Source organism: Hippocampus bargibanti, linkage group LG11 (assembly GCF_051943395.1).
Source record: "Hippocampus bargibanti isolate YZ-2025 linkage group LG11, ASM5194339v1, whole genome shotgun sequence".
NCBI classification, from domain to species: Eukaryota; Metazoa; Chordata; class Actinopteri; order Syngnathiformes; family Syngnathidae; genus Hippocampus; species Hippocampus bargibanti.
Genome location: NC_142744.1, coordinates 7,983,979 through 8,008,385, shown reverse-complemented (window position 1 = coordinate 8,008,385; position 24,407 = coordinate 7,983,979). Strand labels below are relative to the sequence as shown.

At 40.4% G+C, this 24,407-nt stretch overlaps 2 protein-coding genes across 5 annotated transcripts in view; one reads left to right on the top strand and one right to left on the bottom strand.

Annotated features, from left to right (window-relative positions):
* Nucleotides 1-2,754, top strand: part of LOC148891384 (guanine nucleotide exchange factor VAV3-like) — a 34,055-nt gene extending 31,301 nt beyond the window's left edge. The window contains exons 27-28 of one of the 3 annotated variants that reach the window (XM_089008555.1): nucleotides 108-256; nucleotides 1,474-2,754. In XM_089008555.1, the coding sequence (XP_088864681.1) occupies nucleotides 108-256; nucleotides 1,474-1,515 (191 nt within the window). In that variant the 3' untranslated portion in view covers nucleotides 1,516-2,754. The remainder of the gene's footprint in view (nucleotides 1-107; nucleotides 257-1,473) is intronic. The other 2 variants (XM_089008554.1, XM_089008557.1) reach the window with 2 other exon arrangements.
* A 17,517-nt stretch (nucleotides 2,755-20,271) lies between these two features.
* The window catches only part of LOC148891383 (netrin-G1-like), a 70,269-nt gene continuing 66,133 nt past the window's right edge, over nucleotides 20,272-24,407 (bottom strand). For both annotated transcript variants that reach the window (XM_089008157.1, XM_089008158.1), the window contains one exon: nucleotides 20,272-23,393. In XM_089008157.1, coding sequence (XP_088864283.1) covers nucleotides 23,167-23,393 — 227 coding nt within the window. In that variant the 3' untranslated portion in view covers nucleotides 20,272-23,166. The remainder of the gene's footprint in view (nucleotides 23,394-24,407) is intronic.

Genomic DNA, 24,407 nt, shown 5'->3' with positions numbered 1-24,407 from the left:
TCCCATGTTTTTTTTCCCATGTTTTTTTTCCATCACATTTTCACTCAAAATGATTGCATTTTGAAGCTCCCCCGATGACATCCGTCCGTCCCTTTGCGGTCCACCAGTGTTTTCTCCCAGGGTCGTGGCCGTGGCTGTGGCTCGCTACGATTTCAGCTCTCGGGACCCGTGGGAGCTGCCTCTGCTGCGGGGGTACATGGTCAATATCTACTCAAAGATGGCCAGTGGCTGGTGGAAGGGCGAGGTGGCTGGAAAGGTACGCCACGTTCGGACTGCAGGCAAATGTGATCCAATTTAGGTTTTTTTTTATTTGCTCATACGGGGCCTGCAAATCCTTAAAATGTCTTGAATATACATTTTCTTTTGCGTACTAAAAAAACATGCAGAAAAGAACATTGTGGAACAACGATCTGTTTTTGTAAATGATTGTGTTCAACTGAATTTTCTCCCACAAATTTCCACAAAAATTATTGTGGGGGACAAAAAAATTACTTTTTGCGTCTGCCTGACAGTCACAAATTGCCTAACCCATGAATGACCATTCATCAGCACATTTTCCCTTGTGAAAGTGTTTTTGTCATGTCTTTTTCATCCTAAAAGGAACTGCATTTCCTCAAAAATCTACAGATATATCTATATAAATATATCTATATATATATATATATATATATAAGATATAGATACAGATATATCTGTATATATATATATATATATATATATATATATAAAATATATATATATATATATATATATATATATATATATATATATATATATATATATATATATATATATATATATATATATATATATATCGATATATCTGTATATATATCGATAGGTATCGAATTGATCAATACCTATCGATCTATCAACGCCTATCGATCGATCAATACCTATCGATCTATCTATCAATACCTATTGATTGATCTATCAATACCTATCAATCGATCTATCGATACCTATCAATCGATCTATCGATCGATCGATGGATCTATCGATCGATAGATATCGATCGATAGGCATCCATCCATAGCTATTTATTTATTCCATTTATTTATTTATTTATTTATTTATCAGGTATTTCAACCATTTTTATGGACAAAAACAATGAATTAAAAAAAGTAAAATATCTATCTATTGAGCTAGCTAGCTATCTAACTAGCTACCTAGCTATCTACCCACCGAGCTATCTAGCTAGCTATCAATCTAGCTAGCTACTTAGCTAGCTCGCTATCTATCGATTTCATCCATCCATTTATTTATTTATTTCTCAGCCGTTTCAAACATTTTTTATGGACAAAAACAATGAATTAAAAAAAGGTCAAATCAAAATACCATATCTGCTGCAATGCATGCCCACACGCCCCCTCCTCCATTTTGAAATATTTTTTAAACATTATCCGCTACCAATATTTCTCTGTTTCGCTCAGAGCCTTTGCATGAGTTGTGTGTGTGGACTCTTGTCTCCAGGTGGGCTGGTTTCCTTCCACTTACGTCGAAGAAGAGGACTGACTCCACCAGCTGGACGAATGTCCCGTCCATGTGACCACGACGCAGTGTCACCTCTCCTGCATGCCACGTCTCTTTGATATCACGGGGAGAAACTCAACAGGGAAGGGCCGCACCCTCCAAACTCTACGTCCCCCAAGACCCGCAGGCAGGACTCTTAGGTTGAGCACATGTCACATCACGGATCTGTATCTAGACCCCCCCCTTAAATCCCCTTCTTCCGTCCTCTCTTTGCCGACTCACCTTGTCTTATTATTGATGACTTGGTGAGCTGGTGTGAAAGTTGTCGTCTTGTTGTGTTAGCGGGAAAGGCTCAGTCAGCCGACTGGAGGGCAGACACGTCCAGCTGACGGGTGCCGGGGTGATGCCGAAACTCTCTTATTTTCACAAGTCAGGTAAATAAAATGGAATATTTACTATATAATTGTGTCAGTCATCAATTCGGTGATGTGTCTTATTACTTTTGTCAACGGAATGGGGGATTAGCCCCTGAACCCCCTCCCAAAAAAAATCAACATTTTGACATACAGTGATAGTACCTTGGTTCCCAGAAATAGTGTATAAGGCAAAAAGTGTGGATCCCAAAAATAATTTCCCATCAGAAACCATTAAAATGAGAGTAATCCGTTCCCAGGTCCCCATAAAACATAATTTTCTACTTTCTAATTTTCTAAGCCTTAAAACTACACAAAATATACCTTATTTTATATATAATAAAAGTGATATGGTATTATAATTAAAAAAATGAACTGTACTGTCTAATAAAGTCGTTTTATGTACCTTTGTGATGGTGGTTGATGGCTTGATGGAATGGAGTGGGCTTTCATCAGCTTGATGAGGAAGGTAGCCTTCTTCTTTCACCATCTTGAGGAATGATCCCTTGTAGGTGCTTTCTCTGTGATAATTGTATCTAGTTCCTCATCAATTGTGTTCTGTTTAGCTGGGTTGATCGCTTTTTGCATCAAATGTACATATTGCTTGTGCGGGTTATTTGTGGAGCCTGATTGATGGGATATTTTAACATTGCAAAGTTGAAACATCAAGTCAAAATTTCACTGTTTTCTATTCATTTTCTCACTCTCTCTCTGTCGTCTGCCTCTTGCATCTTTTATGCAAGTCTAGACTATCAAGTTTAACCACAGATGGGGCAAAATTGTCATAATGTGACAAGTTAGTCTATTTTTATTTGTCCTACAATATTGATATTTATGTGATGAATACCATTTGAATTTACGGTGGGACAAAATATCAATAGTGTTGAGTATTTTTTTCCACCAATTATTAAATAATAACCAATAATTAAATATTTACTTACGGTGCAGGGGTGCAGGGTTCGATTCTGGCTGTGGCCTTCCTATGGCGAATTTTCATGCTCTGCTTGTGGCTATGTGGATTTTTTCTGGGTACTTCAGCTTCCTCCCACATTTCAAAAAACATGCACGACAGGTTGATTGAGCACTCAAAATTGTCCCTTGGTGTGATTGTGAATGTGAATGTGCTCTCTATGGGGCAGTGTGGTGCACGAGTTACATTGGTTAAATGATTTATAAGACACCAACGAAGAAGAAATTGTTGGTGGAAGGAAGAAGCAGGATCTGAATGTTTGGATAGAAGTTGATCACCTCCTTGGATGTCAATGGGGAGGATATATGACTCTTGCTGCTTCGTAGGAGGAAAGGATTGACAATGGATATGAGGACAAAACAGAAATTGCAACTTGGAATGAGTTGGAAGAACAATTGTCAGAGTGGAAAGACTTGGAGGGCGTGGCGGCGAAGATCAGGTAGGAGAGCAAAAAGATTCTCTTTAAAATGTGGATGATGCTTGATTGATGATGCAGATATGTTGTGAAAATTAATGCGTAATTGTATTAGCAGAGAGATTAAAGTCAGATGACTTAAAATGTGTTGTTTGCTTTGACGCTGGTTGTAATGTTCTTTTCAGTGTTTAACATTAATCTGTGTTGTCTCGACAAAGTTGGATGGGGGTAAAAAATGCCTCCAAACTTTTATGGTGTGACATTTGTATCTAAAGGAAGTCTGTCTTCATCCGTATGTAAACATCTAAAAGTATGTGAATGTGAGGTGGACTGTATTCTTTGATGTTCAGGTTTTCATTTGAATTACTGTGGGGGAAGTAGGAGGCGGTCTTCGTTTGATGGTGGATTTTGTTTGCATTTTTTTTCCCCGATCTTTGTGGTATGATTCAAGCGTGATGTAACACCTGTTCACTCCATCGGGAGCCGAAAGGCGTGTAAGTGACGATGTCCAGTGACTTTCATCAATAATTGATCAAATTATCTTATTTTGAATTGTTCTTGACAAGTGTCAGATTGGGGAGGCGCAAAAGGGGCCAATAACCAATAGGTTTGTGACCATTTTTCCCCAATTTTTCCAAGTCAAATGAGATGCTCTTAGACAAGATCTGTGGACTTCTGCTGTACTGTAGCTTATGTTTCTGTTTAAGTCCCACCTCTTCTGGGCTCTGTTGATGCAGTCAGTGGACACACGACACGTCAGTCGTTCGTTGAAGTCATTGTTGATTAGACTCCAAAAAAAGTTGGAGAAAAACTATTAAAAAACACCCAAATATTGGAAGAATAAATATAAAACACTGTGAAAATTTGACAAAAGGAAAAACATATATGCTGGAAAGATAGATAAAAATGTAAAAAAAAAAAAATCTGTATTTTCCGGTGAATAACGTGCACGCATATATGTATGTATGTATGTGTGTATATATATATATATATATATATATATATATATATATATATATATATATATACATACATACATATATATATATATATATATATACAGTAAAGTCTCGTTATATCGATATTGGTTATATCGATAGTACTGCTTATTACGATACTATTTCTATGAACGCAAGGAGAACATTTACATGCCGCAGGATCGGATATATCGTTAGTCCCGTTATATCGATATTTTTTCCGACTCCCGAGATATAACGAGACCTTACTATATATATATATATATATACATACACACATATATATGTGTATATGTATATATACACATATATATGTGTGTATATATGTACATATATATGTGTGTATATATATATATATATACAGTAAAGTAAATATATATGTATATGTGTGTGTGTACTCTCTGTATATACTGTATGTATGTATATATATATATATATATATATGTATTTACAAAAAATAATAATATGATTTTATATATATGTTTTTTCTTTTAAATAGTATATTTTTAAGGGCAAAAAAAACTTTAATTCCCGCCTCAGTTGTTTCCCCATTTGTCATCCGCCGCGGCATGCCACAGATGCAAGAAGGCCGCAACCCCCCCAGTCAATAATCACGATAACTGAAATTTGAAACCCTCATACTAACAGTATGCAATCATATCACACAATACCGCAAAACCATTTTTCATATCTACTCTCTTGATGATTTCTTGACACATTCCGCTTTGTTCCGACTGCAATTGCCAAGCCGCGGTTGAACCGCAACACCGCGCGGATGACGAGCTTTGGCTCCTGCGGCGCGGCGTTGAGCTATCAGTATTCCCGTAATGTAAACACCGCCTGAGGCGTGCTTTACCCGCCGCGCTCTGCAGCCTCTTTAATGACGCGAATCTGCCGGCTGAGCGCTCAGCCGCACTTTGGCACTAACGCTCCCGTCACACAAAAAAGCCCCCCCCCCAAAAAAAAAAAACAACATGTCCCCTCTTAAGGCGCCTCCTTGCCGTCATCTGATTGTTCCTCTCTTGGGAATGAAAGGCGGCGACAAGGACTTTGGACTGCAGACGTGGACAGACATGTATCTATCCATGGACGAGATAAAGGATGTGGAAGCCGTGGTACGGCAATCTTAAAAGAGCCACGATTGCATTTTCAGTGAGTCAAAGGTACATTTGATGAGATTCCCCCGGCCTCGTGCGGAAATGCAACCAACCGGATCATTAGCAATCCGCAAAGGTATTGTCTTTATCCTCCCCTGAAGACCAACTGATATTGCTACCTGCGTCCTGAGGCAATCAAACAGAGCACCTCGGGCTGCCTCGCTCCAAATCTCGCCGCCACCGCCTTGCCCTCGGACATCGCTTTCAATCTCCCTATACCCACCCAACCCCCCGCCCCTGTTCGTCAGGTAATTCTACAGTCCTCATGGTCAGCGCCCAGCAACACGTTCTCCCTCTCTCATGCTCACCCTTAGATGTACCACCGCTGTCTTCAAATTCAAAGCCCAACCCCTAAATATGGTAACATAAAAACACATAGCATCGGATTTGTCAAAGATGTTTGTTGGGACACTGTGAACAAAGGCTCGAACACAGGAAGATTGTCTTTTACTGCCGGCAGGGGACGTAGCCATTCATGACGGACACCCAACTTCTACAGCCCTTTGCCAAGCTTTTTATTTACGAGTATATGCAAATTTAAAGGACAACCGACACCTCCGGACAAGTTGTGTCCATAATTTGTAAAATCACTTCTACTGAGCGCATTTTGCAACGATTCCACAGCATATAGCTATATTTTATGTTTTAAGACTCACGCTGAATATTCAGGAAGTCTTATTTTCGAGTTGATGACGATGCCTGACGTGACGTCTGGACAGTAAGGATATATATAGGGCCGAAACTACCAGCAAAAGACTTTAGTTCGCTGACGAAGCATCTTGGATAAGAAGCGAAACTTCCGACACCTTCAAAAGAAGTACAAATGACAGCTGAAAAAACCTTTTCATAGATGGACCACTCCTGTACGACTGAGAGCTTACACAGACCTTTATTTATATAGCACTTTTCACAGGTAAAACCACAAAGTGCTTCACAAAATTTAACAGTCATAATACAAGCAATACACAAAAAAACGCATTAAAAGCATAAAAAGTACTCAAAAAAACTGCCATCGATAAAACCTACACTTTCAATGTACACGTCAACAAGAATGTACGGGAAATGTCAACTATCGCCTTTGTTAGCCTCAAATGCTAAACTACGAGGCTACAGGCAGAGCTCACTGTCGGGGAAGCAGCAGCGAGTGATTTCAAGATGGCGCCGCGAGAGTGGCTACCTTTACAGTTGCTCCTGTATTTTGTTTTTCTACTTCCTTTCCTCTTAATTGGATCACATTGCTGCTGTGAAATGTAAATGTCTCCACTGTGAGACTAACAAAGGCAAATCTAATCCAATCCAAAGTATAATCCAGAGCGTCATGACTCAGGGTGTGCAGGATTCTGAATAAAATAAAAAAAAAACAACATCATAATAACAATCTGTCAGTCAGTTGAGTTTCACACTCCTGCCACCACCCCTAACACCCCTTTGATTTCCTCCTTGGCAGTGTCACATTCGCAGTCTCTAAAGGGCATCTGTCACTTCAGTAAAGGTTGTTTTGTTTAGATTCCCGCATTCCCGAGCCCATCGTTTTTCTTCAAGAACTGCTGTGCATAAACAGTCCCTGTGCCAGATCGACAGGGAAGGGGGGGGGGGGGGGGGGCGAACACATGTGTAATGGCTTCCTACCTCTGCCTTTTTACGACAGCATCCGTAGCAATGCGAATTAAGATCTCTCTGATCAAAAGAGTCCAAATGAGCGCTTCTTTGCTATCGCCTCGTCACCCTCGTTACTCCCTCTTCAAGTCGTTTGTGCTCGTCCGCTTTGATGTTTGACAGAGGCCGTGCTCCTTAAATGCGAGCCGCTAGTGGAATTTGCATTCATGGCCAGTGTTTCGATGTACAGTGATACCTTGGCTTACAAACTTAATTGGTTCCCAGACACAGTGTGTAAGGCGGAAAGTGTTTATCCTAAAAAATAATTCCGCATAGAAAATCATTAAAATGAGAATAATCCGTTCCCAGGTCCACATAAAACATAATTTTCTACTTTCTAATTTTCTGAGCCTTAGAACTACACAAAATATACCTTATTTTATGTATAATAAATGTGCTATGGTATTCTAATTAAAGAAATAAACTGTTCTATATAATAAAGTCGTTTTATTTACCTTTGTGATGGTCGTTGATGGCTTGATGGGATGGATAGCTTTTTGTATAGAGTGTCCCAAGGAGCTCTGGGTTGTATATCTTGGAAGTTGTGATATTGCAACAGCAACAGATGCAAGCAGACACACTCGAAACATCATTAATAGCTGGTTCCCTTGCTTGTCTTTTCATTTCAAATTGAACTGATGGCTAGTGCGGGTTATTTATGGAGCCTGATTGATGGGAATTTTCACCTTGCAGTCGACACTCTGCCTTTGAACTGTCAAAGTTGAAACGAGTACAAATTTCACTGTTTTCTATCCATTTTGTCACTCTCTCTCTGTCGTCTGCTTGTCTCTTTATTGTGTAAACCACCTCCACTCACTGCTGCGTTCTTGACCAATCACATGGCTTTAACCGAAGACTGGGGGCGGGGAATACAGGACAAAAACAGTTGGCTGCCATTTTGTTGTTAGAAGAACAGGCTCGTTCGCGAACGACACATCACTCATTGAGGCAGCTCCATGTATGAAAAAAGTTTATATGCCAATGTAAAGTTCGTATGCCAAGGTAACATTTTCATAAATTTAACGTTCGTAAACCGAAAAGTTCGTAAGCCAAAGGGTTCGTAAACCGACGTATCACTGTATGTAACTGATTCACAGCCATTCCCAAATGTATTCGGGAATTGAAAAGCATGACGTGGAGCGCCATTTTCAAATTTGTTCGCCGGTTGGTTTTTCGTTTTTGGGTGCCGAGGAAGCGCTGGCCATGGCCTCTGGCAATGTTTTTTTCACTTCCACATGGGGGCAGCATTTCCCTTTTTTTCACGCTGGTCAGACCTCTGACATTGTTTTTGCCTCCCAGAAGGGGGCATCATTTAACCTTTTATACAGCCGCCCCCATTTCAAGCTCATGTGACTTAGAAATTAACTCTTTTTTTAATGAAAGAAGAGAATCTAAGGTTTCTTATGGTGATTTGAATGTTTATGTAGTCCTAAAACTCAATATTATGAGGGTCCTACAATTTGAGTGAAAATGACCAGGGTTTTTGTCATTTTCACATTTTTTTCACATTTTTGCACGTCTGACAGTGAATGAGTGAAGCACTACCAAGCTAAGGCTAGCTTTAGCTCAACTCTCATGCTATTAAATATTGTTTCACATTCCTTTGCTAACTTAGTGAAGTGATGAACAAAAAAAAGGTAGAATCAGAAAACATCACATTATCGGGCAGTGAATGATTGAACATCAGTGCAAGATTTGGGTGTGCTTTTCATGTTTTACAGACGCTTCCCAACTTACGAACGAGGTGCGTTCCAAATGGTCGTTCGTAAGGTGAATTCGTTCGTAAGTTGATTCAGTGCAATATTTTATATGGAATGCATTTTTATGGCTTGTATAAGTAACCTGCATTGGTTTGTTCTGAAAAATTAACATTTAATAAAATAGATGCTCTATAAAGATGTGTACATGTACACTGAGAATACTACATATGTTCCTACAAAAATGTGCGTATGTTACGTTGTTCGTAACGCGAATGTTTGTAAGTAGGGGAGCATCTGTACTTGCGACTACCGTCTCCTTGAGCCATGACTTAAGGAAAAGTTATTATTAAACAAAGACTGGAAAATTTACAGTAACACAGTGGTTTTCGTGGTTTGTGAAATAAAATGTCTGTCTTGCAAGTACACTTGACTGGCGACCAATCCAGGGTGTATCTCACCAAAACCACCCGGGGATAGGCTCTACCCCATTAGGCACAATAGAGACTGCTTGACTTTGTTTTTTATCACATCATTATGGTGGAGGCTGGGTGGGTGGTGGTTGGGGGGGCGGGTGGTCCTCACTGTGAAAAAGTAACCGTGCCATGTCGAGCGTGGCGAACCAGCGGCGGTGTGCACACAAGTGACAGCACGGAGGTCAAAAGTCGCTTCTGGCCGGCAAGCTGACGAGCAGCATCCTTACAGAGAGAGAGGCGGAGCAGCCGTCCGTGACGAGGGGGGGGGCTGTGTGTGGGGCGGAGGGGGGGGGACACCTTGAACAAGGTGGCACTGCTCTTCACGGATGGCGATTTGGCAGGGGCGACCGATCAGCCTTTCCGACCTGCATCCTTTTTTGTCACGAGCACAACATTGACTCTTTTGTTTCCTGGCCAGTTAACTCAAATAGTGTACTGGAAGCATTTAGTTCATCAGTTATACATAGATTCATTATAAAGAAACAATGACTACTAGTTCAATGCCCTGCTTCTCCCCTAAAATCAGCTTCAGACCACCTCTACTGTAGCATCTTATAATGTGGTTTGCCCTATTTGGAAACTAATTATTTTATATAACTTCTTTCATTCATTGAAGGTGTGCCATATACTTCGGTGCGCCTTATATATGGGAAAAGTTTGAAAATACAGTAAAGTCTCGTTATATCGATATCGGTTATATCGATAGTACTGCTTATTACGATACTATTTCTATGAACGCAAGGAGAAAATTTACATGCCGAAGGATCGGATATATCGATAGTCCGGTTATATCGATATTTTTTCCGACTCCCGAGAATATCGATATAACGAGACTTTACTGTATGTCATTCTTTGGGGGTGTACCTTATACGACGCGCCTTATACACTGGAAAATACAGTAATGTATGTATGTCTGAAAATGGTGCTTATCCCGATTATTTTGCCGTTTCGTTTTTTGTGCGCTCTTATACCAAAATACAAAAAACATAATGGTTAAATTTGATCATTTTTAAACACCATTGGCAGTGTCACTCAAAGTCAATAACTTTCTTAAAGTGTGACTGTAAAGTGTCCTTCACAGTTTTGAAAGGCACTTAGAAATTACATGTATTATTATTATTATTGTTATAATAATAATAATAATAATAATAATATTAAAGTATGAGTTGTGAAGTTATTTAAAGGACAACCACCACCATTTTTTTGTTTGCTAACTGACATCAGAAAAACGTTTTATAGCATCTAAAATACCCAAAAACACGCAGGCTGATATTTTTAGTCAAATGCAAAACACCAATAAAAATGACATAAAGTGTCCCAAAACTACTTCAAAATGACCCCGGAAATGGCGAGTTTCAGAAGGTCCCGCCCCCTTGTTCGTGATGTCACGCCATGACATCTTTCCTTACTCTAGAATCAAAACAATTGCTTCGTATTTGGAGAAGATGCTTTCTCGTTACTCATCCAGTTATGAATATGATTCATTCAAATAGTTCTGAAGAGGAAAGCATAAATATTTTCAATCGATTAAAGAAGTCCTTCCGGATCAATTCGAGCCATCAGGACTCGAATGTAGCGTCCCAGAAAATTCACAAGATGGCGCCCAAGATCCGTTGGAAATGTGCTGATTTGTCTGCTGGGAATTTGTGTCAACTAGTATCAAATAGGAGTCTTGGTGCAACACACAACGATTCACCATCGCGTTATTGATGTGTTTTCCTTCTAATTTTGCCATCAATACAGAGCAATATGAAGTTTTCAGACCAAACAAAGTACCCAAAATGCATTATGTGTCGCTTTCTCGGTCAGGGGCGTTCCAGACGTGACGTCACGTCAGGCATCGTCATCAACTCAAAAACAAGACTTCCTGAATATTCAGCGTCAGTCTTAAAAAGTAAAACATAGCTATATGCCGTGGAATCTTTGTAAAATACGCTCAGTAGAAGTCATTTGAAGTGATTTTACAAATTAGGCGTCGGTTGTCCTTTAAAGATACGTTAGCATTTTTAACACACTCATATCCAGGTTGTACTGCCATCTCCCCCCAAAAAAACAAAATGTTCACAAGGTACTGAAGCAAAAATATGTTTTGTACATTTTACAGCGACTGATGTGTTATTTGAGTTCTTCCCCCTTTCCCAGTTCAACTTGTCAGTGCAGAGGCAAAGGGACCATTAAAGCTCCCCACCGCTGCCGCCTGAAATAAACGAGGACAAACGGATTTCTTCCCGAGCTGTAGGAGGCGAGCAGACAGACTCGCTCTTTTATTTATGAACGCCGTCAGGAACAGATACACATATGATTCTTTAAGGTCGTTGGCAATCCCAGCCCAGGCTGATTTGCAATCCAGGTGGAAAGATTTGATGGCATTGAGGGATAAGGGACAAGAGCTGTGATGGTGACACCCAACGGGATTACCATCTAGGGGAGGCGATTGTATTAAAAGGAGGAGACGCATGACCACTGGAGTGCGATCGTGACGAGAAAGCTGATTTTTATTTTTTAGTTTTCTGGTGGACTCGGGGGGGGGGGGGGGGGGGGGGGTGAACTTCAACCTCGCCTGAAGATAAATCGAAAATACGCATCATGCCTTATTTGTTGTTGCATTAGACACGCATTACAACTCAAGGTTATGATCGCGTCATACTTCATTGCCTGCCGTTGCGTTTGCATCCTTTCTGCTCGATGATTATTTAAAAAAAATCCTCTTGTCTTACATTATGTCTTCAGCAAGCTAAGATAAAAATGAAAAGAGGACCATAGATGCCATTGTACCGTAATTTAGCGAGCAACATCGCATCATTTCAGGTCGTATGGAATTATCATCGTGTGAATACTGTAGCATAACTAAAAATAGACTAAGTTGTCACATGACTACAGTGATACCTCGCCTTACGAACGCTTTACCGCACAAACTTTTCGCTTTACGGACATTAAATTCGCGGGAATATAATCTTGACATACAAACTAATTTTCGGCGGACGCACCAAACCACACAGCGCCACGGTGCCTGGCGGACTAGTTTTCCACACCCACTTTGTTTGAGTGCAGACGTGGTTTGTTATCGAATGGAGTACTTTTGGTATTATGGGACCAAAAAAGACCCCAGCACAGGCTAGTGTTAAGCCTAAAAAGACATTAAAGAAAATTACGGTCGAGCAGAAGGAGATCATCGAAGAAACACGAACGAGGTGTGCGTTTGTGTGACTTAGCATCCCAGTACCGGTATGCTAAGTCGACCATTACTACGTTTGGCTAAGGGTGTTTGTGTTGTCTAAGCAACGGTCTCAGGAAATAGAAGAGGTTAAAAAACTTCTTCTACACACCTTTCACACTGTCTAGGAACCAGTTAAGTTTGTTAGCCAAGGTATCACTTTATTTATATATTATACTTGGGAAACATTTTTCATTCATTGGAGGTGCGCCTTATACTCCGGTGCATCTTATATATGGACAAAGTTTGAAAATACACCATTCATTAGGGGTGCACCTTATACTCTGGTGCACCTTATACACCGGAAAATACGGTAATTCCAGTTCCTTCTAAACCTACTTGGCGTACTTCACCTTCCTTTGTGAAGTCCAGCATATCGAGTACGCCTCTTGTTCTCCAATTTTAAAGTAAATTAAATGAGCTGCATTGATTAGATGTGAAGCAACACGGCCTTGTTCACACCCACAATGGCGCAAACTGCCCATTTCTAACTGGTCCAAGCTGCGTATTTTAGACAACTGTCAGCAATCAATTAATTTTAATCAGAGGTGGGAGAAAATGCAGTGATACCTCAGCTTACAAACTTAATTGGTTCCCAGAAATTGTGTGTGTAAGGCGAAAAGTTCGTCTGCCAAACATGAATTTCCCATAAGAAAGCATTAAAAATTAGAATAATCAGTTTCCAGGTCCCCATAAAACATAAATTCCGACTAAATAAGATTTAAAACTACACAAAATATACCTTATTTTAAGTACAATAAAAGTGTTGTTGTATTGAAATTAAAAAAATAAACTGTATTGTATAATAAAGTAAAGTTCGTATGCAAGGTAAAATGTAACGTTCGTAAACCGAAAAGTTTGTAAGCCAAGGGGTTCGTAAACTGAGGTATCACTGTACTGTATATAAAGGTTTTGCAAATATACGGCACACCACATTATAAAGTGCTACAGTAGAGCCTGGCATTACGCACTACTTCTTCTAAAGAGGGAAATGAAGTCGTGGCTGCTGACAGTAGTTGATTTGCTTTCACGGGCCGAATAAAATGATGTGGCGGTCCAGATTTGGCCCCCGGGCCTTGACTTCGACACCCTTGCCATAAGCAATGCATATTTCATCGAGACTCACTTTCAAAGACACACACACTCCCATAGACAATCTGAACTTGTGCCCTGAAAAGTCAACAAATAGGCAAAAGCGTCCTTTTGTCAAGCAGCAGATCGCTTCTGAACATTGCTGTCTTAGGCCCGTCGTGCTCGACGCCGCCCTCCGAGGAAACTCGCGTTTGTTTCAATGGCGACGGGTCAAGGATGATTTATTCTTCATCGCCGAGCGTCACACTCGGCACCTGCTGCTTTGATTTCCCCCGGATTCTCTCAGCTTCACTGTAAACATCCCCGAGTGCTACCGAAGTTCAGGGGGACTTTTTCATTTCAAGTTGAAAAAGCCTGGAAAGAAGTCGAGGCTGCGCCGTTACCATTTTTAGCTGGAGCGTCATTAATATTCAAAGAGTTTCGGGGGAGAAAAAAAACCGCAGAGCTGGGGATATGGCGAGGTTCATCGTATATGCATGCTGAATGTTGTATTTACATTGTCGAGTGACAGAAAAAGTCGATCCCCCAATGCGGTGAAGCTTTTGCTTTTGGGATCTTTGAGAGAACGGGGGGAATTCGTGGTCATGCGGCAGAAAAATGTTTCCCGCCTCATTGACTGCGTTCCATTTGACGGTTTTTAGAGAACTGCATTGTAGAATCCAGGAGAATGGTGTGTCTTGGGATTTGTGTTTTTTCACCGCCTCTACTTTGTTGTTTTGTTGTCATGTGTAAGATCTTAGGGTGCTGCAAAAAAAATAAATAAACAAACAAAAACAAAAAAACAGATCTGCCAGTCTTCCCATTGTCCCTGTGTCGGTCATTGTTTAACATTTACAATTGTCAGCCTTACTACCACAGGATAATTCAGTTGGGATACATTTTTAGACGTCTAAAATTCACACTATTATAGCTGGTGAGCTAGCTATCTATTAGCTATATAGCTATCTAGCTAGCTTTCTGTTAGCTATCTAGCTATCTATCTATTAGATATATAGCTATCTAACTTATAATAATAATAATATAACTTTGCTCCTGTGAAATGTAAATTTCTCCACTGTGAGACTAATAAAGGCAAATCCAATCCAATCCAATCCAATCTAGCTATCTATCTCAATAGCTACGTGTTAGCTATCTATTACCCAGCTAGCTAGCGTTCTATCTATTTGAGTTACGGCCGTGTTAATTGAACGCTGGCGCGTGTGGCTGTCGCTGCTCACCCACAGATAAACTTATCCTGTGACTGAAAAGTGACCTTGAGAGTTTTTTATTAGTAACGTTTTTGCTTTTTTGAATGTTGCTGTGCCGATGACCATTTTGTGTTTGGGAGCCTTTTACCGAGCGAGTTGCTTGTTCTGTAGCCACAAAGGGACATAAGTCTTCTTGTGCCGGTCCCAAGCCTGGATAAATTCAGAGGGTTGTGTCAGGAAGGGCATCCGACGTAAAAGCTTGGCCAAAACAAACATGCGGATCAAACCTCTCAAGATGGAGGACACTGATTTGCTGTGCGACCCTTTGAAGGGAAAAGCCGAAAGAAAAGAGTATTATTATTATTATTATTATTATTATTATTATTATTATTACGTTTCTCTTGACAGGTAGATGGTTTCAATGAACATTTCATGTTAAAAAATAAATATACAAAATTTTGTATATACAAAATGATATGCTAGCTTGCTAGCTATGTAGCTATCTATCTAGCTAGCTATATAACATTATTTTTTAAATTCATAAATTGATTACTTTATTTACTAGTTTATATATGTATATACGTTTGTTTATTTATTTATTTACGTATTCATTTATATAGTTATTAACGTGAAATGTAAGAAAAATGTTTTTGTTACATCCAGAGTGTTGACAGTACTTTGTGGCTGCTTTGAATGCTGGTTGACCCGCACGAATTTCACATTTAATATCACATGAACAGTGATTCATGCCCAAAGGCCTCGGGTATCAAGTATCATAAAAGATCACTTTGATTGCACTAACATGTTATAAATGTAATCGTCGGCCCTTAGGACCACCGCCGCAATCGCTAACGTGCCACTTCACGTTCCGCGCGGGTTATTTTATGCGGCGAGGCCTCAAGCTAAACTGTTAAATCACCGATGAGGGTCAGAGACATTTTATAGCATGCGTTGTAACAATAGCACTTTTGCTGATTGATTCAATTTGCCCTGAATTCAGAAGCAAATAACCGCAACAAAGTAATACTCGTCACCATTGTTATGCTTATCTTATCTTGAAATCTTTAGTTGATGAAACTATCGTTCTCTCTGCGGATGATATAAAGTTATCTTTTGTCATGTCTCTAGGTTGGAAAACCGAGCTACAGTACGGTCGATAATTTGCTGGAGCATATAATATTGTGAAGGTCACTTTTTTTGCTAGCATTGTTAGCTAGCGAAATGGATTTTTGTGTCTGTTGAATGGAGGGTAAAATTGAGAGGAAAAAATATGTTTTACACTTTTGTTGGTTTGTTGAGTTGATAATTCGATCATGAGATTTAAAATGACTCGTGTTAGCTTGTGCACAAAAATAATCTTGAATGAATGAAAACAGCGTGAATCTGTTTTTTCATTAATTCTTGATGTCGGCATTTAATAAGAACACAAAGGGAAATTAGAGCAAATTGGGAGCCTCTCTGTTTTAACTCATTCATTGCCATTCACGAATTTATTCGGGAATTGAAAATATGATGTAGAGCGCTGTTGCCGAATGTGTTCAGGTTTTGTTTCTTTCATGATTGGGTGCTGATAAAGCGCTTGCCATGGCTTCTGACAATGTTTTTTTCCCTTTCACGAGGAGGCAGCATTTCCCATTTTTCCATGTTAGTGCTTTGGTCCAGCTTCAGCTGTTGTCAAAACGCAATATGTCTTGCTTTGTATTTTGGACAGCTGCTCTCATTTCAAGCTCCTATAACTCCAGACCCATAGAATTTAGGAATTAAATAAGATGTTTCTGATGAAAGAAGGAAGAGAGTTTAAGGTTTCTAATGATGTATTGATTGTTTATGTAGTCCGAAAACCCAATATTCAGAATTAGAATCAGAAAACCTTGATTCGTCCCACAATGGGGAGATTTGCAGTCCACAGCAGCAATTTGAAAGGGGATGGTGGGGGGAGGGGGGAATAGAAAAACAAGATATTCTAAGCATAATAAAATAAAAATGTCAGCAGACTGATATGTATACTGTATATTATATTATATATTATAATATCCTGTGGGTCCTGCAATTCAAGTGAAATGACAAAAACCCTGGAGTGGACACATTTTTTGCACGTCTGGCAGTGAATGAGTTAAAAAAGTGACTTCTGGTTTTGAATGTCAGCACTTCACTGACAAATGCAGGGCGAAGAGATTTTGTATCTTTTTATAACTGAAAAATGAAAAGGTTATTTTGGATCATGATGAAGTAACAAAAAAAAAACAAAAAAAAAAAAAAAAAACACGAGCTCGGAAAATCTGTCTTTACAAGTTTGACACATTAAAGTGGTTTTATTTCTGCAAAAGTGCAAAGCGTTTGTACATCTGCACTGTGAGAGCATTCAACTTTTTCAAGGATTTACCACGTTCCCATTTTTAAAATATATTCCAAAGCAAATTAAAACAATGCAAATGACACTCCTGTCTCAAGCAACATAAAACGCTCCAGTGAATTAATATCCCATCCTGCTCGGTTTTCAATCCCCTCCTCCACTTCCTAAATTGGCTCCTCACAATTATGATTATTTTACAATTCCAAAAAACAGCCGTTTTCCATCTTTCACCGCCAAGACGATTTAATGAGAGGCACTTACAGTCGACTCAAGCAGAGAAAGGTGTTTCGCGACAACCCTCGGGAGAGAAATTAATCTCACAACTAAGATTGGTCTCAGCACTCAATATGCCACCCAGTGGGATGCCACTTCATTTTTATTCATTGACCTTCCTTGAATTCAAGCTAATTTTCCCTCAGCGCATCGCCGACATGAAGGCACCCACAGCAGGACGCCGTCTTTCCGATTTTTCTCCCATTTTGATTTAAGGATTAGTCGTGATTCCCAACTGGGAGCTCACCACTGACCGATCTTCTATAGCAGGGGTGTCAAAGTCATTTTTTGCCGCGGGCCACATTGTAGTTATGGTTTCCTCTTGAGGGCCGTTATGAATTTGGGGAACCCATTAGAATGTTTAAATCCCTTCAAATATTACGTATAGAGCACACAGCAAATTAATGAATAACTCGTTTTCAAATCTGAAGTCAAGAATAATGACTTTTATTGTGGTTGACATCCAAAAATATGAAAATTTGGCTGAGATTTTAGCAATCATCATGGAATTTAACAAGTTTGATTTGCTTTCGCGGGCCGAAAAAAATGATGTGGCGGGCCGGATTTGGCCCGCGGGCCTTGACTTTGACACCTGTGTTCTGTAGCTATGGAGGTCCTTCTCCATGAACCTAAATAATGATTGCAAGTTTGAATTTTAGAGCTAACGCGTAACTACCATGAAACACATTTTAGAGACATCAGCGCACCTCTCCATTAACTCATCTAAGCTAGCTTGACGCTGAATTAGGTAGAAGTTATTTTGACTTGAAAAGATGAGTAGTTACTGTATGTCGGCTTTTTGTTAAGAAATTACTCGGTTCTGGTTCTTAGGAGAACAATGTTGTGCATTTCAGTCCATTTATTTATACGTTGTTTTTGTTGACTCGTGTTAGCTTGCTTAGCGTGCTTTTAGCCGGAGTTGTGACTTTGCGTCTGCAGTGATACCTCAGCTAACGAACTTAATTGGTTCCCAGAAAGTGTGTGGAAGGCGAAAGTTCGTCTGCCAAACATTTATTTCCCATAAGAAACCATTAAAAATGAGAATAATCCGATCCCAGGTCCCTATAAAACACGTTTTTTTACTAAATAAGCCTTAAAACTGCACAAAAGATACCTTATTTTATGTTTTAATAAATGTGCTATTGTATTGTTATTAAAGAAATAAACTGTACTGTATAATAGTCGTTTTATTTACCTTTGTAATGGTCGTTGATGTAATTGCCTCTTAATGATATCCGAGTGCAGTTGCCGTGCTTTCTCGGCGATAAAACCCTCACTCACGTTCAGAGGATTTTATTTGGCATTTCTGTGACAGCTGTATGCTTTTGATTTAGCATTCGAATGTGCGTTTTTGCTATTTGGCAAAAAGGAGCACAGAGTGAACATGCCGACTGCTAATGCTAGCTTTGCTGGCTTGACACAAGGGAATAAAGTGCTGCATTGTGTGTGTTGATTGATGTCCCAACTAGGATTGGGTCACCAAATGGAGCGTGATTCATTGAATGTACAAACGCAGTTCTCACACATACACGTACACGTACACACACACATGCTCTCAATGTTCAACAAGACAAGACAGTTTTTACTCTTTCCCCTTTGGCAGAAGTGTATTCTGTGATCGTGTAAACATTTTCTTTTCTTTTTTAAGAGAACTGTCTGAGTGTGCGCACATAAGCAAACAAACGATACATCCAAACTGGTTACGCAAGTCCACGTCCGCCTTCTGCCTGCCGCAATAGAAAACAAGCAACACATCTTGGCAAATTCATGAAAATATTTTTTTTTTTTACAAAAATTAAATACACTTATTTTATAATACAACTTTTTTAACCCATCCCCACACTTTGACATGAATATGAAGCAATTTTATAGATTTTGTCAATTGTAGCTTTTTGGCAAAACAAGTGGGGGGGAGTTAAGGGGGGTCACCAGAAGCACAGAAGGGAAAGCAAAGAAGTGCCGAAAAATTCTTTGTCTCTATATTTAGTTCCCGTGTTTTTTTCCGACAAACGTGTCAATCACAGCTCCGGACATCAAATATCTTCTTCCGATTTACACACGTCCCTAAAATTGAAACGCTCAAAGTGCAGCAATAATTTTAAAACATACGCTAGCATGTAAGTGCCTTGCCAGACAAGGGTATGAGTTTTAGAACTGGTTTAGTTCAGCATTTGTCTTCACATTGGCGGAGAACCAACCCAGATTGACATCATTTGGCCTCAGACACCCACCTCCCCTCACCCGCAACGGGCAGTTAGGACGGCGGAAAAAAATCATTGGCACCGCCTTACCCGCTCTCGAGGACTTGCACGTATCGAAACAAAGGTGCGGAAAATCCTACTGGACCCTCCACACCCTGCTCACTACCTTTTCTAGCGACTCCCCTTAAGCTGGGGCTACCGATCCATGCGCACTAAATCCAGCAGACATTTAAAGGCCAACTGATACCATTTTTTGTTTCCTAACTGACACTGAAAAACGTTTTATAGCATCTAAAATACCCAAAAACACGCAGGCTGATATATTTAGTCAAATGCAAAACACCAATAAAAATGACTTATTGTCCCAAAACTACTTCAAAATGACCTCGGAAATGGCGAGTTTCAGAAAGCCCCGCCCCCTTGTTCATAACGTCACGCCAGGTCGTCTTGCCTTGCTCGAGAATCAAAACAATGGCTTCAGAATCGGAGAAGATGCATTCTTGTTACTCATCCAGTTATGAATATGATTCAAATAGTTCTGAAGAGGAAAGCATAAATGTTTGCAATCGATTAAAGAAGTCCTTCCCTGTCAATTCGAGGCCTTGGGACTCCAATGTAGCGTACCAGAAAATGCATAAGATGGCGCCCAAGCTCCGTTGGAAATGGGCTGATTTGTCTGCAGGGAATTTGTGTCAACTAGTATCAAATAGGAGTCTTGGTGCAACACACGATTCACCATCAAGTTATTTATGTGTTTTCCTTCTTATTTCGCCATCAACACAGATAAACACGATGTTTTCAGACCAAACAAAGTACCCAAAATGCATTGCATGTCGCTTTCTCGGTCAGGGGTGTTCCTGACGTGACGTCACGTCAGGAATCGCCACCAACTCGAATACAAGACTTCCTGAATATTCAGCGCGAATCTTAAAACGTAAAATATAGCTATATGCCGTGGAATATTTGTAAAATATGCTCAGTAGGAGTCATTTGAAGTGATTTTACAAATTATGGGCACAACTTGTCCGGTGGCGTCGGTTATCCTTTAAAACAGCTTCTTCCTTCGTCGCCATTAACTCTCCTTATAGTGCCTCTTTGCAATTTTTTAAATGATGATACTAGTGCAGCATGTTCTACCAGAGACAAATTCCTTGCGTGTTCGATATACTTGGCCAATAAAGATTATTTTTACTCTGATTCGAGACTGAATATCCAAGACTCGCTGCCCTCATTCACCCTTTTGTTTTGAATCAAAGTGTCACTGGAAAGGCGCAGCCGATAAAAATGACGACTCCGTTATGCCGGCGATGTGACAATTAACCACAGCGGCTGTGTGAAAGTCTCCCGGGGCAGAAAGAAAAAACAGTCACATTATTATTATTATTATTATTTTGTCACCAATGTAGAGTCCATGTGTCACCCTTGACTTCTCATCTTTTTCTAGTTTCACTTCCGATCGAACTTGCCATCTTCTGACGTTATATCAAAGATGCACTGTTATCTGAAGCCCCTTTCACACACTGACCATTTTAGCTGTCTTTGTCATGGTTCGCTATCCTATTCGTATTAGCATTTCAATGATCGGATGGCGGGTTGAAGTCGCTCCCGTGAATTTACCGCCACGTGGCTTATTATCGGAACCCGAACGGAGGTAGAACGCCGGCAGTTTGTAAAGCGATAGTTCAACGCCATGACCCGAGCGTTAAAGAACAACCGAGGCCTCCGGACAAGTTGTGCCCATAATTTGTAAAATCACTTCAAATGACTTCTACTGAGCATATTCAGGAAGTCATTGTTTTTGAGTTGATGATGATGCCTACCGTGACGTCACGTCAGGAACGCCCCTGACCGAGAAAGCGACACACAATGCATTTTGGGTACTTTGTTTGGTATGAAAACTTCGTGTTGATCAGTGTTGATGGCGAAATTAGAAGGAAAACACATACATAACGCGATGGTGAATTGTTGTGTGTTGCACCGGGCCAAGACTACTATTTGATACTAGTTGACACAAATTCTCAACAGACAAATCAGCCCATTTCCAAAGGAGCTTGGTAGCCATTTGTGCAATTTCTGGGACACTACATTGGAGTCCTGACGGCTCGAATTGATATGGGAGGACTTCTTTAATCGATTGTAAACATTTATGCGTTCCTCTTCAGAACTATTTGAATCATATTCAGAACTGGATGAGTCACAAGAAAGCGTCTTCTCCGAATCTGACGCCATTGTTTTGATTCTAGAGCAAGACAAGACGTTCTGGCGTGACGTCACAAACAAGGGGGCGAGACCTTCTGAAACTCGCCATCTCCGAGGTCATTTTGAAGTAGTTTTGGGACACCTTAACTCATTTTTTATTGGTGTTTTGCATTTGACTAAAAATGTCAGCCTGCGTGTTTTGGGTATTTTAGATGCTATAAAACTTTTTTCTGATGTCAGTTTGGAAACAAAAAAAATGGTGACGGTTGTCCTTTAAGTTGAACATAACTGCTTATGTCGAAAGCAATTACGGCTGTTCCCGCTGGTGCTGACTTTGAATTACCGTATGTGAATGCGTAAGAGCAGCGCGAACGCTCAATGCGGACACGGAAATGAGCAATCTGTCTCGCCATACTCTTCTGCTCATTTGCTGAGAAAACAACGTGAAAGGGGGTTTCTATTTACAAAATGAGTCGAGTTTGCTGGATTCCATTGAAATAACTTGTGTCCAGGTCTGGATTGTATCAGTATTCCTGCAAAAAGCATTTCGTCCCAGTTGTCGACTATGTACAGTGGATGGACGGACTTTGAAATTTTGGGCAGGTGGTCTTTTATCGTCTGTTGTAAAAAGTTCCAGGATCTTGCAAGTGTCCCTCTGATGATGCCGATTGTTTTCAGTATGTCACGGTAGGACCCAGCCTGCAGCTGCACAGGTGTTGCTCATTAGAATCAGTGGCAGTTAAAAGGACTCCCGGCATGACCATTCGGTGTCAGGTCCTTGTTTGTTTCACCCTGTCAGGTTTTTTCCGTCTTGTCATGTACTTGTGGTTTTGTTTGCTACTTTGGACCGTTTTCTTCTAATGACTTTGTTGTTTGAGATTTTATTTCTGCCGACTTTATTTAAAACAATGAGGCAAATACTACCTACTCCTCCCTCCTGCATGCTTTTTGGGGTCCACCACCACCCACACAATCTTGCAAAGCGTGACTGAGCCACTGACACCAGCTCACGAAAGGGTTCTTGAACCTCCATAAGGTCATGATTTGTACATTTTTTTTGTCAATGGTGCAATTGGAGAAAATATGGAGTCTTGACACTCCCGTGACGGTATACTTTTCGGATATTTCTAATAACGTGTAGCTTTATACAGTTTACAGGTAGTTTTGACTGCTCTCTTCGGCAAACTATCGGCATATCGCTTCATGTAACAGTTGTTTCTTGCGTGAGATTACAAGACAGGAGTGATGTTTCACCAGTCAATGTCGCGTACTGCGCCGAGAGGCCTTCCTGACACGTACAAAAAGATTTGTCAGGTTGCTGAGGTCCACACTATCCAGAAGTCAGCCTCTTTGCGTCCATGTCCCTTTTTGTATTGTTTATATATTTTTTGGGGGAATCTGGGTTTTGGTTACTCAGCAAAGAGAAACAATCAGTAATAGCAAGGCGAGGACAAAACGCCAAATGGCGTGATGGCGGCGGGCGGCCCGTCCCGACAGTTGGTTGTCACACTCGCCGGGGCCCTGGCAGCGGGCCCTCTCGCACAGGACACCGGTGAAGCCCGGGGAGCAGTGGCAGCGCTGGTGGTGGTGGCACGTGCCGCCGTTCTGACAGCGTAGCATCGCGTTGTCACACACACGCGCTGCGGACACAAAAAAACAAAAGAAAAGAAACAAGAAATAGGGCGCGTCAGTCGGGAAAGTGTCAGCAGGAGGGTCCGCGGGGCCATGAGCTGCCTCTTCTCGTCTTGTCTTGAGTCATTGAGGGAGGTTGGGACAAGGACTTTTATGAGACATTTTGAGAGTGGGACAAGACATATGCTACGAGTGGGAAGCAAAGCCAAAGAGCGACAAAAAAGCCATGAAGTCAAATGAATGAATCAAGCTGTGTGTGTATTGTGAGGCGGGCCGCTGTGTTCATTTTCAGTGCTGGGGAGGTGGCAAAGACAATGGATATGAAATCGGAACAATAAAATACATAAAAATGTATGCACACGGCACAGTTGATCTAATTTACATCATCAAAAATAAATATTAAATGTTTCATGTTCTTCTCTGAACTCAGTCGCTGTCATTCACAAATTTATTCGGGAATTGAAAATGTGACGTAAAGCGCCATTCCCAAATGTGTTCAGGTTTTGTTTTTTCATTTTTGATTGCCGATAAAGCGCTGGCCATGTTTTTCTGTTCCACAAGGGGGCACAATTTCCCTTTTTTCCATGTTAGCGCATTGTTCCAATTTAAGGTGTTGGATTAGATTGGATTGGATATGCCTTTATTAGTCTCACAGTGGAGAAATTTACATTTCACAGTTGTTGTTGTTGTAGTTGTTGTTGTTAAAGCGCTATATAAACCAATATGTATGTATTGCATTGTATTTTGGACAGCCACACTTCCGAGACATATATTTAGGAATTAACTTTTTTTTACGATGAAACGAGAGAGTTTACGGTTTCTAACGCTGTATTTGTGTGCCCCCACTGCCCGTCTCAGCACGATGGAGGACAGGGCTTTCAGCTGCTCTTATTCATTGTATTCTATTTGTGATTGTATTTTATTTATTATTGTACTTATGCTTGTCTGTGACCTTGAGAGTGTCCTAGAGAGCTTTGAAAGGTGCTTAAAATGAAATTTATTATTGTTAATGAATGAGTTAA